The sequence below is a fragment of the Camelus dromedarius genome, chromosome 20, assembly GCF_036321535.1.
Source record: "Camelus dromedarius isolate mCamDro1 chromosome 20, mCamDro1.pat, whole genome shotgun sequence".
In the NCBI taxonomy this organism is placed as follows: domain Eukaryota; kingdom Metazoa; phylum Chordata; class Mammalia; order Artiodactyla; family Camelidae; genus Camelus; species Camelus dromedarius.
Genome location: NC_087455.1, coordinates 8,401,798 through 8,422,722, shown reverse-complemented (window position 1 = coordinate 8,422,722; position 20,925 = coordinate 8,401,798). Strand labels below are relative to the sequence as shown.

The window sequence follows — 20,925 nt, the reverse complement described above, 5'->3', positions numbered from 1 at the left end:
ACCCCACCCTGGTGATACTGTGGACAGTAGATTGGAAAGAGTCAAAAGTGCGTGCAGGGAGGCTACTGTGATTCAGCTAAGGAACAGTGTCTCCTGCCCTGAAGTGAAAGGCGCAAAGATAAAGTGGATGGATGTGAGCGTATTCAGGAGGCAGACTTGTCAGGAACTTGCAATAGATTGGCCATGGGGAGGGAGAGTTGGAGAAGTGACAGGGATGCGTTGGGCTTTTTGGCTTGGGCAACTGCAAGGATGGACTAGAGAACTCTGGATTCACTGAGATCAAGATCCAGGAGGAAGACGAGTTTAGGGGAACTGCAGGATGTGTAAATGCCCAGCATTCCTTCATGAGATTTAGAAGGTTTTTTGACTTCTTTTTAGAGTCCAATTATTCTACATCCAACCACTTATTTATAATATCAAGAGTCACAGAGTCATAAACTTCAAATCAGAAGGGATCTTAAAAATTATTTAGTTCAACCCTTTGCCTTTTGCCCCAAGTCCCTGACAATGAGCATCTGGTTTCTGCTGAGCACCTCCAGAGGCAACTTTTAATCTCACAAAGCCTGGTGCAATTTCAAAGAGTTATAAATAGGAAGGCATCCATTTCTTCCCTTGGGACACAGTCCTGCAAGTCTTCTCCTGCCATAATTATTGCCTGGCATTTACTCTAGTGCTGTAAATTATGTATCAGATGACACAACATCTGATCTGGGTCTTTATGTTCCTCAAACTTCAAATGTGGAGCAAAAAGAAAAAATCACGCAATGAAAGTGGCTCTGTTTGTCTCAGATGATCAGATCACCAAGTAAAAGAGAGGAGGTGCAACGTTATTGCAAGAAGTAGTCAATGTTTATCTGTTGGTCAAAACGCCACGAGTATATTTTGCAGACACTGTTGGTTAGGAACTGCATTTGGATGTTGGCAATGGAGAAGTACACGAACAGTGCATTAAACAAACTTGGAGTCTATTTTATGCTGTAAGAGAATGTCTAGGGATGAGCCGTTCAGGGCTGGAATGGTAATCCCATTAGTATTATTAGGGTCCTAGAACACTTTTTCTTTCTTTTTTTTTAAAGTTTTTTTCAGTTTCTTTGAGGTATAATTAACAAATAAAAACTGTATCTAAGATTTACAACTTGATACTTTGATACGTGCATATATTGTGAAATGATTACCTCAATCACGCTAATTAACATACCCATCACCTTGATAGTTACCGTTTTCTTTCCTTCCCTCCCTGCCTTCCTTCCATCCTTCTTATTAGAATTCTTGTTTCTTTGTGATCCACCATCCTACTGTGTGGCTTCCATCTTCAAAGTCTCTTCATGGTCCTAGACGGGAGCCAGTGTTGGTCCCTGTTGGAGGTGCCATTACATCGGCTTACCAGGCAGAAAGATGACTAAAGAGGGGTGGGTGTAAAAAAAGCAGACTTCCCAAAGCTTTCCAAAACCTTCCAGTAATGAGGACCACTTATATCCTATCGGCTACCCCAAGCTATCAAGACGGCAGGCAAGCACATAAGCAAAAACACACACCCACATACATATATGAATCTTGTCACATTACGTCCCAAAATAGAAGTCTGGTTCTATATGCAAGGAAGGAAGGACATAAGACACTGGTAGTCACTTAGCAATCTCTGAAACATAGTCTGTGTGCAGAAATTTGCCCCAGGTAGACAGGCATGTCCTCAAATGGCTTAACATTTTAAAGCGTATACAATGATTTGGGGTAAGTCAGAATCACGAGGGAGACTAGGTCTGGATTTCTCTCAAGAGCAAAGGCAGGAAGGAAAGAGTTATTTTTGCTAGTGGATATTTGGGTAAAAATAAGGGCTTGGTCTGCGTATTTTAATAAATTATATATTGATTCTTTTCCCATTTCCTTCTGGTTGTCCATTAAACTGGTCTTGAGGAAAGTGAGAACTGTGAAGTGATTAGAACTTTAAGCTTAGTCTGTTTCTTCTCTAAATGTTAATTCTACTTTGGGCGTGGGCTGCATGCACAGAAGGCCAGGTGAAGGAGCAGACTGCTTCTCAAATCCTTAGAGCATCAAGGCATGAAACCCACTGCATCTCTCTGTAGAGCTGTTACAGGAGGCAGCTCTGGCACCAACGGATAAACTTTTCTTTCTTACCTTCTTGCTCTGGTAAGATAAATGACTTGAGGATAGGAAACATGCCTTATCAAGTTTGGCACATGATAGACAGTTGATAGATGAAAGGAACATGCATTATTAAAAATGAATATAGATTTACTTAAACGTCAGTCTAGCATGTGCAGGGTGGTGGCGGTGGGGGGCAGCTGAACCCATGTACGTTTGGCACCAAACAGACTTGAGTTTAAATCCTCTCTTGGCCACCCACAATCTGAATGATTGCAGCCAAAGTCATCTCTGATCCTCAGTTTCTTCATTTTGAGATAGAGGTTGCAATTCTACCGCACAGATACACCAGCAGGAGTAGACAGGATGTATGGGGACCATGTAATACAGACACCAACAAGGCATTGCCAAGTGTGCGTGTGTTCTGCTATTCTACTTGGTTCTCCCTTTAGGAACATCCAAGTTAAGTTCTCAAAGCCCAAAGATTTGGAAGGGGTCTTATAAAGAAGTAGTGCTCAAGCAATGTTCAGTGGAAGCTTGGTGGTGCCTGTCTCCACGGGTTGGGCAGAATGGCGAAGCATGAGGAGAGGATGAGTGATCGTGCAGGGCAAAGAGAGGCAGAGGGGATCTCCCTCCACTCTTCCAACCCTGTAGCGTCATTTTCACTAGTTTATATTTCAGTGCATGGCCTAGTTTGAAAAAACAAAGTTGCTGCTCTTCTAAATCTTTTGTTTATCCTATTTGTTGGTGGAAACTTGATATTTACGCCACTATGATATTATTCCTGCTAATTTTGTTGGCAGTGGATTTGTTTTTTTGTCTTTTAATGGTTGTTTAACATTGGGATAGGTTCACGGTTTGGATTATGTGCATGTGCATGAGATCAGACTGAAAAAATTAAGTTTATCAACTGGATTTTCAAATGATCTTTTTAGGCTATTCTACATCTGAATTACCTTGAACCGAGGTATTTTGGGCAGGATATCAAATGAAAATTTGTTTCCATCTTCCATGAGTTTAGGAAGGACATTACATGAGGGAGGACTTCAGTGTGGTGATCTGTAAGCAGACATATCAGCATTAAGTGCAAAATGCTTTCTCTTCCTTATAAGAATGTTCTAATAATGCCATTTGCAGCAACATGAATGGACCTGGAGATTGTCATACCTAGTGAAGTAAACCAGAAAAAGAAAGAAAAATTCCATATCATATCACTTGTATGTAGAATCTAAAAAAATGACGCAAATGAGCTCATTTACAAAACAGAAACAGGCTCACAGACATAGAAAACAAATGTATGGTTATTAGGGGGAGAGGAGGGGCTTGAAGGGATAAATTAGAAGTTTGAGGTTTGCAGATACCAACTACTATGTATAAAATAGATAAACAACAAGGTCCTACTGTGTAGCACAGGGAACTAGATTCAATACCTTGTAATGGGCTATAATGAAAAAGAATATGAAAAGAAATATGGATTTATAACTGAATCACTTTGCGGTGCACCGAAATTAACACAACATTGTAAACTGACTATACTTCAATAAAACCAATTAATTAATTAAAAATAAATACATGGCAAGAGGGGATTCCTAATGACCGGTATTTCTGTATGTGAAAGAAACACTGAAGCAAAGGGTAGCCCGAGATTTAGCAAACACTCTCTCACCCTGAGGTGCAGTTTTTGCTTCCAGTGTGCAGTGATCGCCGTTGCCAGAAGTGGCGGGGCAGGACTGCCTGGGGGCTGCTGTCCTGGGTTTGGTCAGTACCAGCCCAGCAGCGTCAGAGCAAGGCAAGCTGGTAACGCGCAGCCACATCAGTGCCACCTGTGTGACAGAAGTACCACTACTACCGTCACTACTGCTCCTAGTCCCCAGTGCTTGTTTCTGCTTGTTCATCAGCTCAACACTCTTTCATATTCATCCGCTCCCTTCATATTGATCAGCTGTAAAGTTCTGACAGCAGGTACCTTACATTCTCACTTATTAGGGATGAAGTGACTAACGAAGGGCGTTCCTCGAGGCTCTGGTGTCTGTTTCCTGAGGTCTGCAGACAGAGAAGAGGGAACCACAGAAGCCAGACACCAAGTTGTGGCTATTCAGGCTGCGTAAATGCCCAGTTCACTCACTACAGGGAAACACAGACGTAAATCGGCTTGTTGATCACAGCTGACATGCACATTTTGTAAAAGCTAGACAGGCAATTCTGACAAGCGCCACAAAGTCGCTAATTAAATATTCAAAGGAAACAATTGTCTGTCAATTACATATCTCAGTTACTATTCCCTTTGAAACAAATTGAATGACTAAAACTGCCTACAATTTTACAACTCTCTGTGTCAATGTAATTAGAACACCAGGAGAAATTAAATATTAAATACCATCTAGTAAGGAATTCTCTCAGCATCTGCTTTGTCTTTACTGATTTCCTTCTCAGAGGTCGCAGACCTCAGCCAGTGATGTTTTCTATTAGAATTGTCATTATCTGATCTTGGGAGCCAGATAAACCAGGAAAGCATATAAATCCTCATGTTCACATTCATTATAACTCATAGCAGTACAAATTGTAGAGCTGTGAGCAATCTCAAAAATCATTTCATAGTGATGGAATTTTAGAGCCGTGAGAAATTCATTTCAAGACCAAGACAGGTGGAGTGGTCTGTACAAAGTTGCCCTGTATTGAATGTAAAATCTGAGGGCAACCTATTGATGACTACTGGGGGCTGTTTTCAGTACCATGTGCTGCCCCCCTGGCTCCAGAGAGCAATACAGCATTATAAGCATTGCTACCATTTGGAATACAAATTTCATTTTTCTTTCCCTTTATTACTTTAAATTCATTGCCTCTGAAACTGGCAGAGTTAACTGAGATAAAGATGGTCTTAAAAGACCATCAAATTGAGGGGCAGATTTGAAATGAGACAGATATGGTTAAAATCCTTTATTAGCTATCTGACCAAAGGGAAATGATGTAATACCCCGAGCTCAGTCCTCTCAGCTATAAAGAGGGAAGCAACAATGCCGATGCTAAGATGATACTTCAGGCATTCCCTCAACAAGCCTCCGCTATGAGCTTTTCCTGGGATGTGCCAATGTCTATTCCAGTGATGGACCAAAGGACAGCGCCTGTCCTCAAAGAGCGCGTAGTTTAGTAGTAGAAACAAATAAGGAAGCTATAATTCTAGTCTCACTTGCCAACCCCTATTTCTCCTTGTGGTCTTAATTAAGAATAATTTCCTCATCTCAGTTCAAGTCAGGATTTTTTCTTTTAAATAGAAACCAGGGCCAGGACTGGGGTGAGGCAGGCTGGGTGCTGAGGGCGCACAGTTTAAGAAAACTCTTCCTGTCAGGGCCGTACAAATGCAGAGTTGGCACCTGTGAGTGAGTCTGATGCTTTGCACCCTGGGTGCCTTACTGGCCTCAACCGAGTCATAGCCTGGCACTAACCCAGGTCACTTGACTTAAAAGCACTTAACTCAGTTTGAAATTATTCCCGTATTTAGGTCATTATTTGATTGATGGTTTCTCTCACTCTAGATTATTATCCATTTAATAGCAGGATTCTGGATTCTTTTCCCTCACTGCAGTATCCCTACTGTCTGCACCCAGCACACAGTCATCCTCCATAAATATTTATGCATGAAGGACTGGAGGAAAGAATAAGTTAATGAATAATGGAGGGCTTAGAAGAGAACAGGGAATGAAAATTGAGAAATCATGGCAGGGGCTGCACTAGAACGAAATGAGTAGAATAGAGAGCTTTGGATAGATTTCAGTGATGGGAGACGAATCCATCAGGATTTCATATAGATGTCGGGTGGGAAGAAGTTGGTTTTTGACTTGTTGAGATTGAACTGCCTGCAGGACTTTCAACTGGAGGAGCCCAGCAGGTCACGTGATAGCCTGGTCTTCAGCTTAGCAGAAAGAACAGGGCTGGAGATACAGACTTAACACATAGATGCATAGTCGTTAACCAAGGGAGGATGTGATTGCCCAGAGAGACGTGTGAAGTGGGATAACGGGGAGGCATATGGGATGGGAATTTAGGAAACCTCAGCATTTAAGAGGTGAATTGAACGGCAAGCCCTGAAGGCATTTGAGAAGGAAGAGTATGTGTAAGCAGCACTAGACTATGTCGTTGAGACACAACCATGACTCAGGTACAATCCTCGCCTTTGTGAAACCCAGAGAAGGACTATCTAACTCGGTCTGGGTGTCGGAAAACCCTTCATAATCCTGCATGTTTCCACTACTCCCCAAACCCTTTCAGGCACGAAGATACTTGTGTCTGAAGAAACCAAAGCCATGTGGCCAACGTCACTGTGAAAAATTCATGGCAAAAATAGGATGACAATTTGCAGTTTCTGTGTTTTTAAGGAAATGTACTTACATGGTTTCCAAAATATCTCTAAATGTCCATTGGCACAGCTCACAGTTCTTCTCTGGCTGAAATGGCCTGGGCAGGGCCCCAGGAGCTGTGCGTGATGGCACTGCTCACGTGGTAAGAGACAACTGCTGTATCTCTCTCGTAAATAGAGAAGGGGCACTCTGTTCATTGGACACTTGACAGTCTGAGTCATGAACCCATCCTCACATGAGCTGTCCGTCACCAGTAGGCTAGGAAGGCTCACTTAGTCATGGGGGAAGTTTGATGCTGAGCTTAGAAGAAAATAAACTTGCATTACTGATTCTGATTTTGTTTCTTGAACTAGTTGACAGTAGACAAGTGAATTACGTGGAACGATGCTTCACAGAACTGAAAACTGCCTCACAGCCTTTTTGGACTTCATGAAGACTGTTTCAGTTACCTCCCTTGGGTTCCAATATCATCTTGCCTTTAGGAAGGCTACAGATAAACTGGCCCAGTTAGGGTACAAACTGGTCTTTATGTGGTAGGTTTTAAGCTACAGGAAATGGCAGGCTAAGGAATTCTCCAGTTACTAGGCTCAGGAAGGTCAATGGTTCTGTTTGATGTTCTCCTCTTAGGAGTGAGGCAGCCGACCTGGCTGGCGAGGAGTGCGGGGGGCCGGTAGGGAGGTGGGGACACCTCTTGCCCACAAGCTGCACCTGTATGAAGCCAGAGGGTCAACATCCACCGCTGACCAGAAGGGGGCAGCACTGAGCGGTCAGACCCAAGAAAAGCTTCTGGGTAGTACACCGCGAAGCCAGGAGAGCCCGAGGGAGGTGTTGGTACTGGGATTCAGTCAGGGCGCCAAAGGACCAAAAAGGAAGCCAACAAGGGGTTGAGACCTTCATTGATACTTAGATGTTATTTTGTATAGATGAGCCAGATCTATTTAAAATGTTCAGGAATGGACAAACACTTACAGGTAATTTAGGTTGGTAATCTTTTTCCTTTTCTGACTTAAATGGTCTAGATAATTCCTTGAATTTTCCTTCATCCTGTCTACTGTAACTTCCGTAACACAAGTCTAGCGAACACTCAGACGGGGGCTTTCTTCCTAAAACACTTCCTGGGCTAAGTGCTTCTGCCTGTGTTGACCCGAGAAACTGATTTCTTTTCTCCCACTGGTTTCTCGCTGACTGTGTGACTGTCTGTGTAAGGGGATGGTCAGAGGTAGGGGGAAGGAGATGGTCATGTTATATTCACTCATTCCATTCATTTATAAGCATGGTCTTCAGAACGGCCCACGTGCCAAGTGCTATGCTAGGTGCTAGGGACACAGATGCGTAAGGCATGGTCCTTGACCTCCAGGGCCCCCAGCCTGGCAGGCACACGAAACGTCATGACATTGCTCTGAGAGCTGAAAATGCAGAGTGTAGCAATGTACTAAAGAGAGGGGACTGAGCGTTGCTTAAGCCCTTTGTCTGCCACCCTTGTGTGGGAACGGGTTGCCTGGCGCTCCAAGGGAGCTGCTCAGTTTTCAGCTGGGGTTACTGTGAACACAGAGCTACTGGCAGAGCCTGGGGCTGCAGAAGAGCCTGGCCTTCCCAACATGAGGCTGATGTTTTCTTGTGCCTTGTCTTTAGGTCACCAGGCTCGGGATGTGCTCAGTTTGAGATAAGGTAACACTTAAATACGTAGCCTCTTAGCCCATCCCCAGGGTCCCTTCACGAGGAAAGTCCATACCCATTTACAATTTCTTCTAGAGTCGGACCTTTCCTTCACGCGACTCCTAAAAGGAATCCACTGCAGCTTTCCTGGTTCACGCTTTAGAGGTCTGTGCTAAGAAAAGCCCAGGACTTGCATTTGTGTAAAACATTCACTAAATGCTGTGTTTCAGACAGAGTCTAAGAGCCAGATACAAACCTCCCTACCTCTGCACCAGAGTCACAAACTCCCTCCCCAAATCCATTCAAATATCAGCCAGCAAAAACCTTGACCATTTACTCAAAATCTAGAACCCAACAGTCAGTCAGTCAACAAGTACTTGTTGAACGATTTTCCTACTCAGTCCTCCTTTTCCCCTTCTTCCCACTGCAATCCTGATTTTTCTGAGAAGCAGTAAAGTCTAACCTATTTTTGCCATCCTCTCTTGCTGATGGAGGGGCCAGGTGTCAGAATTCTGGTCCCCAAATATAAGCAGACGTTCCTGAGCAGGGGTCCTGGAGGCCCCTGAAAGGACCAGTGGGCAAACTCCCTTTGGCCCTCTTGGCCTCTCGCCCTTTGCTCTTTGCCCTCTCCTTTTCCCTGCCTGCAAGGTGACTGTGATGGCTTAGAGATGCAACTGATGGTTTTCAAATGACCTTGAGGAAAAAACCTCCCTGTATGGGCATCTGCTTTAGGCTCTCCCTGATAGATTGCTGCACAGCTTTCCCTTGAAGAATCCCCATGACAGGGAGCTCATCACTTCAAAAAGTAGCCCCATGGGCAGGTCTGTGTGTTACAAAGCCTCAGCATTAGATGGACCAAAATCTCTCATGGTTTGGTGACTACCCATTGGTCATTCTTCTGTCCCAGAGAACACATACAAAATAAAGTCTCTCTTTGTCCCCATGGCAGTACCCTAGATATTTGAGGACACTCCCCATAACTCTTATACTTAGGCCTTGCAAGGTTTTTCTTTTTCTTTTTTCTTAGTCCTATTCTGTTTTGTTGCGTTTCCTTTTCCCATGTTCTGAGTTAAAGAAATACATATATTTTGACTACTCCCTACTCAATAGTTGTCTCTATTTCTAACCAGTCATGTATATTCAACATGTAATCACAGAAAAGATGAAAGGATTCTGAAATGGTTGACTCCAGTCAACTGGAAAGCCAGGACACAGGACAAGGATGTCATTTATAAGAGAGCTCAACAAAATAATTCTTGTTCATGTCAAAACTTTATACCAGGATGCTCTTTATATAGAGATGTCAGTTTAAAAATTTACTCACTAAACAAGCCCCAAACATTAATATGATTTAAATTCATACTTGGCTCATGTCTTTACTATGTAAATTTTTAAATAATTTTTTGATTTAGGAGAATTTTGTGTTTCAAAATATTCTGCAATTAGCAACATCTGAGCTTAGGAATTTAAGTCAGGAAGTGGAGTGGAAATCATAGAAAACCCCAGTGACTAGTGAATGTGCAAGGTATTACACATATTAAGAGAGATACTCTAGCTAAAAATGAAATTCCAGTATAAAATCGCAGACATGCCCAATCCAAGTCCAGTATAGAGGTATCAAAGAAACCAGGACTCGCACAGGGTTCTCTGACAACACGCTGAGTCACAATCCCAGCCCATTGCTTGAGAAGGTGGTCACATAGTTGCCTTCACTGGTAGAAGGGCTTTTATTCCCCTCGGGATGGGACCAGGCGTCCCTGGGAATGTCTGGGACTTCAACGGTTAATTAATCTACTCTGCATTCTTCTGTACCCTGCAGAGCTGACTGTGAAAAATCTTGCAGTGAGAAAAGCTGGTTTCCGAAGTGCTGCTTAAGTGACCTGACTTCTTAAAATAGTCCTTCTTAAACAAAATTCACATGATCTGATTTGAGTGTGTAAATCCAGTTCTGTTTCCTGGGGAAGCACAGGGCAGATTATACTGGCTTTCAGGGCTCTGTTGTGGCTGGCTGGGTAGAGTAGTGTTCTTCCACTCAAGCCCCACTCAAGAAGATGCTGAGGAAGAAATTATTTACAGAACAGATGCTCTTGTTCACTGAGGTTCAGACCTATAGATCCCAGAAATGTGCCTCCCTCCGGTTTCTGTTACCTTGCATTCCAGAGAAAGCAAAGAACACGCTTCAAAGCGATAGGTCAAGTGAACTGATGTACCCTCCACCTGCAGATTCTAGACCTCCTGGTCTCTCAGAGCATCAATATTGTGCCCATTCACTGGTAAGAGGAACATTTTGAGATGAATGTTGCAAGTATCTCCTATGTTCCGAAAGCAAACACATGTAGGATCAACTCAAATAGACACATTTGTGAAATGAATAAATTAGCATCCTAAGAAATATTTAGATAAGAGTGAAATGTCACATCGGCACGATTGTAGTAGTGTCCTTTGATTACATGTTGCCAGCACCACTGAATTTGGGATCAACTTAAAAAAAAACAAAAAAACCTTTCCTTTCAATGCTTGGTTTTACCTCTTTTTGATGAGCTCTTAAAATGCCATCAATCATCAAGGTGTAAATAGGACTAATGCATTTGTCCTACTTAACATGACACTGTGGCAGCTGCTCCAGAAATAAAAGTCCTCCCAGTCTTCCCAGTTGCAATCTAATTATGCTCTGACCCACTGATGCCAGTCAGGTGACCTTAGCAGATATGAAGAAAAACAAATTCGTAATTCAATCTTGCAAAGACCACACTGTACATCATTTTACAATTCTCTCTAAACACACAGACGCCAAGCCTATTTGCAACTCCAGGGCAAAGGTGTCTGCAGACCAGAAGGGATTTAATTGGTCATTTCAGATGTCATTAAAAATGTCCTTTGCAAAGCCTACTTTCCATCACAAAAATAGGTTGTGGGGGGGGAGCGAGGAGGAAAGGAAGGAGGGAAAAGATAGAACCAAAAAGGACAGTCTCGATATTTTTCACAAGTAAGAGAGAGTAATATTTCCATTTCCTGGCATTCACAGGGACCTCTTGAGAATGTTGACACTCAAATCTGCTTTTGAAAGTCATTTTTTCAGACATGCTGGGATATTGCAATTATTTTTTTAAAACCTATGTGAATTTGCCAAAGGAAAATGTACAGAAATGGAGATATTTGGGTTTTAAAAAATGCACATCATGATGAGTGAGGTGCATTATATAGGATCCCAGTTACACTCATTTAATGGATATTTGTGGTTTTTTGAAGTATTTACCTTGATATCAACTACCAAATTGAGATGACTTAAATTACATGCCATTTGCTGTACATTAAATCATTATAAGCTTCCCTTTATTTGATTTGAGTTAGCAGACTTAGACAAAGAACATAGAATATATGCTTATGTTTAAATTTTGCAAATTGGGGGAGAGATGTTGGTAATTCCATTACATTCACTTTGTCTTTACTGTGAAGTCAACTGTTAATTTAAATGATCAGAAATGCACTCAAAAGCACACTCAGAGCCTTCTTCTCTCCTGATCCCCCACCTGCTCATACTATACACCACTACCTTACCTGGTACAAACGATGCATTTCCTCCCAAAGGATTTTTTAAAGGCCAAGTGGTAAGCTAAAAGCATCCTGTTATTAGTCAAGTTTAACGATCATGATTTAATTAGCATTTTTCTGGCTCTAGTCTCTGCGGTTTCATTGGATGTGTATAAGACAGGAAAGAAAGGGCTGCTTGGGAAATTCAAATCTGACAGCATGACCTTGAGCAATAACTCACCTGGATTTGCATACTTAGCTGCCTTTGCTCATGGAGTTATCTTGGAGAAATCACCTCCACTCTGATACTTTGGCTTATCTGCCTCACCAAGGGGTACAGAGGACTAATTAGCCACTAGCGGTAACATTTGGGAATCAGTCCCCCAGAGGGAAGCATAATGGAGCAACCTCTCTAGTTAAATATCGCTACTTCTCAGTTTTCCGATAAGTAAATGCTTTTCATCGTCTTATCACTAATGAGCTGAAGAATGAGAATGAGTTTCAAATGTTAGATAGCTCATATTATTGTCACCAGCAATTAAAATAGAGTAAAAATGCCAATTACAGCAACAGTGCTTAGAATGTATCCATCCGGCGAAAGAATCTAGCAAATATAACCTTATCATTAATATTTTGTTTATCCAGATAATGTCATTTTGCAATAAATTTTTCGATGGAGAAATTGAACTGGCAGGATAAACAGTTTGTGTAAGATGTGGAAAAATTCTCTGTCCTAGATAGAATCTGGACAGAAGTACTACTATCTTTGAATCATATAATGAAGCCGATTTAACTTGAAATGGATGAGGCTCCCTGAGCAACGAGTAACTGCAGCCCCAGTGCTACCTGTAGCTGAACTTCCTCAGGGTGGAAATAAAAGGCAGCCTTTCAACTGAGCTTTGAAACTTCTGAGGGTTCCTCTGTATTTCCAATGCCACTTTAGACCTGGAAATCACAAGGGGTCTTACCTGCCCCGGACAAAACCTCTCTGTGTGGATGGGAAGTCCATGACTTTAGTCTAACTGTTCACCAAGCGGAGAGAACATAAACTATTTCTTTGCTGATGGTTAGAAGCCTTCTGGTCGACCCCTCTTAGGTGCCATCTTGTAGCCACAGGGGAAAGCACATGATAGCTAAGTGAACACAGGGTTTTGTCTCATCACACAGGGTATCTGCAGAGATTTGCAGCTTGGTTGTTACCCTGTCAAGTAACAGATATAATTTTCCTCCAGGGGGAAAGGGGAGAAACAGATTCTCAAGCCTGGATTAGGAAAGGCAATCATCGGTGCATTTTTTACTTTTGAAAATGGCATATTCAGTGAAGTGAAACAGCTGCCGAGGTGTGTTGACTGTGTCCTCATTCTAGCTTCCTGTTTCTTGAAAATGCTAAGTTAACATGAGCCATCCTCTTAACGGGAATCGTGATTAATGTAGAGAGAAAGTATCCCAGGGTTTATGATCTTCATTCAGTTGACAAATTTATATCCATCATCCAGCAAGCCGATGAACCAGCTACACAGAGTCTATTCCCAGCAGTTCCATCACTTGTCTCCCTTGATTGCCCTTTGGCTTCTTCATTAAATGTTAATTCATGTGCTGTAGGGGTATTACTCTCTTGAGTAGTGGAACAGATACCCCTTGCTCTTGAGTCATTTCAAACACTTCGGTTTTTAGAAGAATGATTAGCATCGAACTAGGATTTGAATCCTGCTCTCATTACTTGTTAGGCTCATCACCTTTGGGATGTCCCTTGAAAGTTCCTAAGAACATGTCATTTCCTCACTGAAATGAAAGTGAAGAAAGATACCATCTATTTGCCATCATTAGAAGTGGTTACGTATGTAAAGCGTCTAGGTTACATGTAAAATATTGCACAAATATAAAGAATTATTATTGTGCTTTGATTTCTCCAAAGGTGTTTATGTATAAAAGGCTGTCTTACATACATTTAATGTGTGTGTGTGTGTGTGTGTGTTTGTGTAGGAAGCTTTCAGCAACACAATGTCAGGGGGACTTGGCTATTTTATAATGTTGCCTATGCAATGAGTAGTCTTGTTCATTCAGGGATTGTTGTGTGTCTACCACGTGGCTGGCATCTTTTTTCTAGTAAAATGATGAATGTGACAGACAATGTCTTTGCCTTTACTTGGTGATCATAGTCTTGTGAGGTTGTGGGGTGGAGGAAGAAACACAGTAAATATAAACAAAGAAGATAACTTCAGATGGTGTATGTCCTCTGAAGAAAATAAGACACGTCATGCACTAGAGAGTGGCATTGAAATTGAGTCTGGAATAATGAGGATGTGTCAGTCATGGGAAAAATTGCTCTTGGCAGCAGGCACAAAGCCTAAGGAGTGGGGAAGAGCTTGGGATATTTGAAAGATAGGAAAATAGATAGTGTATTTGGAAGCTGAGGACTAGAAGAGAAGACAATATAATTTGAGAGAAGCAGCACCAGCACGTAGAGGATCCAGTGCGCCGTGGCAAGGAGTTAGGACTTTATTCCAGTTGCTGTGCAAGGTCATTAGCAGGTTTTAAGCTTGCCTTGTATATTACCACGCAAGGAAAACTAAACAGCAGCTATGCAAAAATCACAGATTAAAAAAAATTTTTTTTTAATGACAGTTAATTTTCTACTTCATCCTCCTGCAAGATCTGGGAAGGACACTCGAACCTCTAGGGGGCGCCAAAGGAAAACGTTTTGTAGCTAAAGCCGCGAAGGTTCTTTCAGCACTTAAGATGAGAGGAGAGCGCCCTGCTCGTTCTTTCAGAGTCTGGGAAAAGGTGACAACTTAAGAAACGATAGTTCATCTATAATTCCTATCCAAACAGAAAGTTGAATGAGCGTGGTATGCAGGTCCCAGGTGCCCGGTTTTCACAGTGAAGGATTGTTTATGATGAGGTGGGTGTGGGAAGGCATTTGGGGTTATTTTTAATCTTCTCCCATCTGGTAGTATTTGAGTGGAGTATAAAACAAATATGGAGCCAAAATTTACTTTCTGGATTCATTTGGCAAGAAAAGTGTCTCTATACTTAGAATTTTGAAAATATTCATCATTTGCCACTTGGGATGTGTCATTCCAAATACTATTCCAAACTTATTTGATGAAGTCTTTTAGTAATGTGTACCAAGAAAGGCTGCTGCATGAGACGTAGTGGGTTATAATAAATGGAATTTTCTGCAAATGGTCAGATGGCTAGGATATATTGTGAAAATAACTCATGGTGGAAAAAGGAGACAGAAGAGGTGAGAAGGGGAAAAGGCAAAAGGAGCAAGAGGAGCAGGAAGAGACCAGCTGACATCTAGGCACATAATAAAGAAAATGCAAAAGAGAAGAGAGAGTTTGGAAGAAGGAGAGAAATTCAGAGGCTGCTGGGATTCAGATCCACGTGTAAACGAGATTTGAAAACACAGCAAGCAACTACAATTTTATGTAATTCCAAATTGAGACTTTATATGATATGTGGGTATTATGGGTTCATGGTAACTTTGAGAACACATTCATTATTATCTTTTTTTCTTCATTATTATCTTTAATAAGCAAAAATTCAGCTGGTCAGACTTTACAGAGGCTCTCTTCTTCCCGTTTCATGCCTGACAAACAGCCACGTACTTTAATGCTCTTTGCTCTACTCAGGGAGACTTCAAAAGGCACTGTAAAAGCAGCCAACCAGATAAGTCACCTGAACAAATGATATAGAGCCATCAGAGAAGAGAATCTCAAATCGACTAGAAGCTCGGAAGGTCAATGAGGGGTAAAGCACTCTGGTGGTGCCAGCACTCTGAAAGGCATGAGGAGTTTTCATGGGTGCTGTACCTGTTTATTCTAAGAACCATCTACTCAAACCAGACCCTAAGAGGAGGCATTAAGCTTCCAATAGAACAAAAGTAACACAGAGGCTGAGGCCAGAGCAGAAACATACAAAGCAGGCCCCCATCCAAGCACCATCCTCTCATCAGTTTTCTACTTGAAAACACTTCAGCTGCTACATTTCCCTCATTTTTATGGAGAAGCGCCCCCCCCCCACTACCTGCCAGATACTTGGCCAAGAAAGTGCCAAACCATTAATTATCTATTGACTTCAATGAGTTTAAACAAAAGAGTCATCGTCTACCTCCTCATTCGCAGACAATGAGAACTCTGTTCACATAAACTCATTCATATTTAATGGGGAAAGATAGGAAGAAAGGGGGAGGAAGGAGAAAGAGACCTAAAGGGTCAGGTTCCACCTAAATATTTCAAACCATCTACATCAAAATGCTGCTTTTCAACTAAGCAAAACTTGCATTCTTTGCCAATGACACTATCCCCCCCCCCCCCCCCTAGCCCCAGTTCCTGAGGCTGATTTTTCCAAAAGCTTTGGGGTTGGATCCTGTAACAAGAGAAGATAACGTCTTAAATCCCCAAGGCAACGAAGAATTCCCAAATAAAATGTGTGTCATAGGGTTGTCTGAAGGACTGCCTGAGATAACGTAAGCTGGATACCCAGCACCAGCAATTACTACACGTTTAACAAATTTTGATTCCTTTGAGAACTGAGGATCTGTGGCACAGAGATTCAGAGAAACCCAGCTCTGAATCCCAGAGTCCCTTACGACACCCTGCTGTTAACTCTCACGAGTGGAGCTGTTAAGGAATGGGTCACCTTCTAAATCGGGGTGCTTCTCCGCCCCTGCTGTCTCCTGCTCCAGAGACTACAGACCCTGGGGGATGGGCAAGGAGCAGAAGCAGAAAGAAGACAACTTCTTAGCTGAGGTCACAGAAGAATTACTCACAGAACCAGAGTAGAAGGGTAGAGTTGGTAGAAACTTTAGGGGTCATTTAGTTCCAGTTCCTCTAAGAAGAGAGAAATACCGTCGCAACAACGCCCAGGACCTCCTAGGTGCCAGGCACTATGCCAGGCTGGAGGAGGGGACTCCAAGTGGGCCAGGCCATCCTGCCTCTTAGAAAGCTATTTCTCAAGCACCCCGGGGGAAGTCATCGGAAGAGCAAGGCAGACAGGAGTTACCTGGTTGATGGAAATGACCGCCAGCCTGGGGATGACCACTTGGAGGACTACCTGCAGCAAGGAGGTGCCCAGGCCGGCCAGGATGGCCCAGGTGAGCGGCAGCGGCAGCATGCTGTAGGTGGCGAAGAGCGTGAAGAGCACGTAGCCGATGCCGTCCCCCAGCAGCCCGTAGCCGAGACCTGCGGCTAAGATCTGGGTGGTCATGGCCACCCAGGTGACCACGCCGCTGTACTGCAGGTACGTGTGCGAGGTGGTGTCCTTCCTGACCACCACCAGGGCGCAGATCACCACCTCTATGCCAGTGAAGAAGCCCAGCAGGATGCCCTTGAGCGGGTCCATGGGGGCCGAGGCCAGGCTCAAGTGGAGAACCAAGAGGGTGAGTTTGGTCAGCACGTCCAGCACGTTCATCACCACCTCCGATTTGCGCCTCTGGCCCAGGAAATAGCGCTGGTAGAGGCGCTCCAGATCCCGGGACTTGAAGGAGTTGCGCAGGGTGGGGAAAATGACCCCTCGGTAGCTATAGCCCCCACTGAGGAAGAAATCCGAGTTGCTCGGGGCGCAGTCGAGGTGCAGGAAGCCCAGGTCGCCCCCGCCCCCGCTGCCCCTGGCGCTGCCGCTCCCGCTGCGTTCCGGGAAGACTTTGGTGCCGCCGGTGCTGTGCGCTCTCTCCCCAGGGCCCAGCGAGTAGAGGGGCAGCGCTGAGTCGCCGGACAGCTGCGACGCGTGGTGGTTGGGGCCGCCGCCTCCAGGGTCCGAGGCTTTGCAGGAGCCTCCGCTCCCGCCGCCGCCTCCGCCGCCGCCGCCGCCGCTCCGGTGCCCGTGAATGAAGCGCTGCTCGGTGATGTGCCGCACCGCCGTCTGCCACAGCAGCCGCTGCGGCCGCGAGCCGCTCCCGCCGTCGCCGGCCGGGGGCGTCGGGTGGATGGTGTAGAGTTCCTCGCTGCCGCTGAGGCAGCGCACATCGGAGAGCTCCATGGCGCCGGGCCGCCGGGAGTGAGGCGCAGAACCCGGGGAGGCCTCGGGGGGAGGGGGTTCCTAAAGCCCCAGAGGCGGCGTGGTGGGAGCTGGGCGGCCAGCCCTTCAATCCCCAGCCGCCCTGGGCAGGAGGCCCCCGCACGTCAGGTCATAGTGCGCCCGGGGGCAAAGGGCGTCTGGAAGATCGCCGCAGACCCCTGCGTCCTTGCGCGTCGCCCTCCGGCCAGCCCGCGCAGCTTGGGTGCGTGGCTGCTGTGGCTATTTGTCCGCAGAAGACGCGGCGCTCTGAGCCGCGTAGCCCCCTTCTCTGGTTCTGGCTTCCTGGCTGGTTCTCGACTCAGCGTCTTGGCGCAGCCTTTGCTCTCCAAGAGGCGCCCAGGAGCCTGGGCTCAGTGCTTCAGCTGCGCGCCGGGCGGGTCCTGGCTGCGGCACTGGGCTCGGGACGCCCACGACTCGGCGGCTGCAGGGGGGCTGGTCGAGGGTGACCGGCGGCGCAGATGGGTAAGAAGTTAGCAGCTGTGGCTGGAACTGAGCCCTTCAGAGAACTCCATTGCGCCGGGATGGGGAGCCGGGGCGGAGCTTGGGGCGGGGGCAATGATAGTGGAGGATTGGGGGACCGTGAGGTGGCGAGTGCCCCGCGGGAGGATTGGAGAGGTGGTAGCCTCAGGGCTAACAAGTCACCGAACAGTTAATTCGGAAGAGGGGATGTGCTGAAGCTCCCTCCTTGGTTTATTTCTGGCTGCCTCCACTTCCTGAGCGAAGACTGAGAGCGCAGCGCTGGTTCTGGCCGGACGCGTCCCTCGGGGAAGGGGGTTCCAGTCGCGGCTATACGACGAAGTCAGCCCTTCCAGCTGTGCTTCCGAGGGATCGCAGCACACAGTTCTCACCCCCTTCACCTCGCTCCTTGGAGTCCATTAGGCCCGGAACTGGGAGGAGAGGGAGGCGAGGGCCGGAAAAAGTGGTAGAGGGCTCCAAAGCCAACAGCTCTGGGAACGAAGCGAAGCCGCCGTTGCAGATCCCTGAGGCTAAGAATCGAAGCTGGGCTAGGTGTGGCGGCTGTAAGGTTTGGGCAAGAAGGGAGGCCTGAGGCCGCGGGGAAGTCGCTGAGTCGCCACCGGATCCAGGGAAGCGCCGCGTGCCACCCTGGCGCTCTGAAGTGTGCTGCGGGCACCTGGCGACAGGGAGGAATTTGGAGACCTGTCAGAGCGGGCAGACACCCGCGGCGACTTAAACCCGCCCTCGCGCCAAGCCACACCCCCGGAACAGGAGGTGGAAGGGCCGCGGTGGCGCTCAGATCTGTCCTGGACACCCCAGGTCTTGGAGGCGGCAGCGCGCGCAGACCGGCGTGGGAGGGGACGACTGCGGGTTGGGGCGGGCGCCCCCGGCCGTCTCCCGGGGCGCAGATCCAGCGCTCCAGCTGGCAGCGCGGGCCGGTTCCTCCGCTGTTCTTTTTTAGGCGCTGGCTCTGGTCCTCGGCAGGTGCGGAGCCAGGACTCGTAGGCCGCTTTGCCCACGGACTCCCGAGAGCTCAGCGCCACAGAGTAGAGGGTCTCCTTTACTCTCTCCCCACTGGGGAGTCTTTTGGCAAAGCCAACTTTTGAGCTAAAGGCAAAATACCCCCAAAGAGCCGCAATCGCAGAGGCAGGCAGCTTCCCTAGGCAGTCTCTTTACTACACCAATCCGGAGGGGTGGAGGGCGCGAGGCGTTCGAACGCCAGGCCCCTGGAGTGCCTCGCTCGCCACGTTTCTCCCCTCCTGGGATATGGATCGAGGACGAGGACTTGGGGAAGGTATTTCCTGCCGCGCGCTCAAGCCCAGGTTTCCCGCCGGGGAGCTCTGGCGAGCGGCTGCAGACAAAGCGCCTGCCGGCGCTCGGGGCAGACCCAGGCGCAGCCCGGCGGGCGCGTGCTGCCTGTGTCCCCGCCGAGCGCGGCCGCCGCAGTCTCGAGCCCCGCTGCAGGTGGCGGAGCTGCGGTGGCCTCCAGATCCGCCACCGCGACTGCGGTTGCAGCCGGTGGAGCCCGGGCCCTGTGCACAGTCAGCTGATGGCCAATGACGTCAGGCCCTGAGCGCTTTCTCGGCTCCTAGCGGCGTCCCATGAAAGCCCCAAAGATCTCCTCGCCAGGAGGAGATCCGCTCCAGGCCCTCTGGAGCGGATGATTTCTCTTGCTCTCCGTAGGAGAAACTCTCCTCCCTTTGCCTGCCCTGGGCAAGAATGGCGTTCCATACGCCCATCCTCAACCGAATGCACCATCTCCAGGGTTATTTGTGTCCGCCGTGTCCCAGAAATACGAGATTTCATTATTTCCTTTTTAAGTCTCTTTTCCACACACATGAGTTTCACTTTAAACCCAGAACTGGTCAAACGCCTTGCACATAAAATTTCCCTCAAAAGTGGGAAGAAAACTCTGAACATTTCCCCCAATCCGTTAACAGTGGATTTCCGGGATGCGATACACCCTGGAAAAGACTCCTTTAATTCTAGACCTTTAGAGGTGTAGTCTGCCATCCCTTAAAAACGGGAACAAAATTAAATGCTTAATTTTAAATCGAAAGAAGGCCGATTCCATTTTTAACCCAGTTTGTAGAGAAATTAATTTGTTAACAGTAAAGATCTCCTAGAATAGCTGGCCTATCCCATGGGGCTGGAAGTTAAGGACAAAGCACTTCCCCCAAACTCGGTTTTGTGTTTATTTAGACCTTAATGACATAATCCCAGGCCTTACCTCCCCGAGAAAGAAATGCTACTTGCTTCTCCCTTCCTAAATTCCTTGGACTCTGCCTGGCCAGCTCTTTTGAAACTCTGGGGTGGGTATTAAGTATCTTGATTTGAGGGAGGGAGCTCAAAAAGGGCAGAGGGCTGGGAGCGGGGAGGGAGGTGGGTTCCTGCCGACCGTGTGCCAGGATGTGTGGGGAACTGTGTCCTCTCTCTGCAGGCATAGCCCCAAGTCATCTGTGCTAATGACCACATTAGTAAACTTGGCAGTGGAAGACACCTCTTTATTTTCTCAATTCTTTCTCCTTGGGAGCCTGAGAACTCAGCCTGAATAAATGAGGGGTTGAAAGCAGATGGAACTTTCCTATGAAAATCTTCCTCCTGGACATATACCAGGATGATTTATTCAGCAGCGAAAGGAGGCATGCCAAGGAAGGGGAGACTGGACCCAATCAGATAAAATGACTCAGGCTGATGAAGGAGCATAGCATGCTACAGAGAGAAACTCAAAGAATTTCATGAACTCGGAGCTGAAACTAACATATCAAGGAGAAAACATCGCATCTGGTCAACTGATTCC

The 20,925-nt window shown here is 46.2% G+C and overlaps 1 protein-coding gene across 3 annotated transcripts in view; it reads right to left on the bottom strand.

Moving 5' to 3' along the window:
- The window catches only part of ADCY8 (adenylate cyclase 8), a 188,916-nt gene extending 169,332 nt beyond the window's left edge, over window positions 1-19,584 (bottom strand). For 2 of the 3 annotated variants that reach the window (XM_010988790.3, XM_010988791.3), the window contains exon 1: window positions 16,656-19,583. In XM_010988790.3, coding sequence (XP_010987092.2) covers window positions 16,656-17,630 — 975 coding nt within the window. In that variant the 5' untranslated portion in view covers window positions 17,631-19,583. Of the gene's footprint in view, window positions 1-16,655 lie in introns of all 3 variants that reach the window. The other variant, XM_031439644.2, reaches the window with a different exon arrangement.
- Window positions 19,585-20,925: the final 1,341 nt, after the last annotated feature.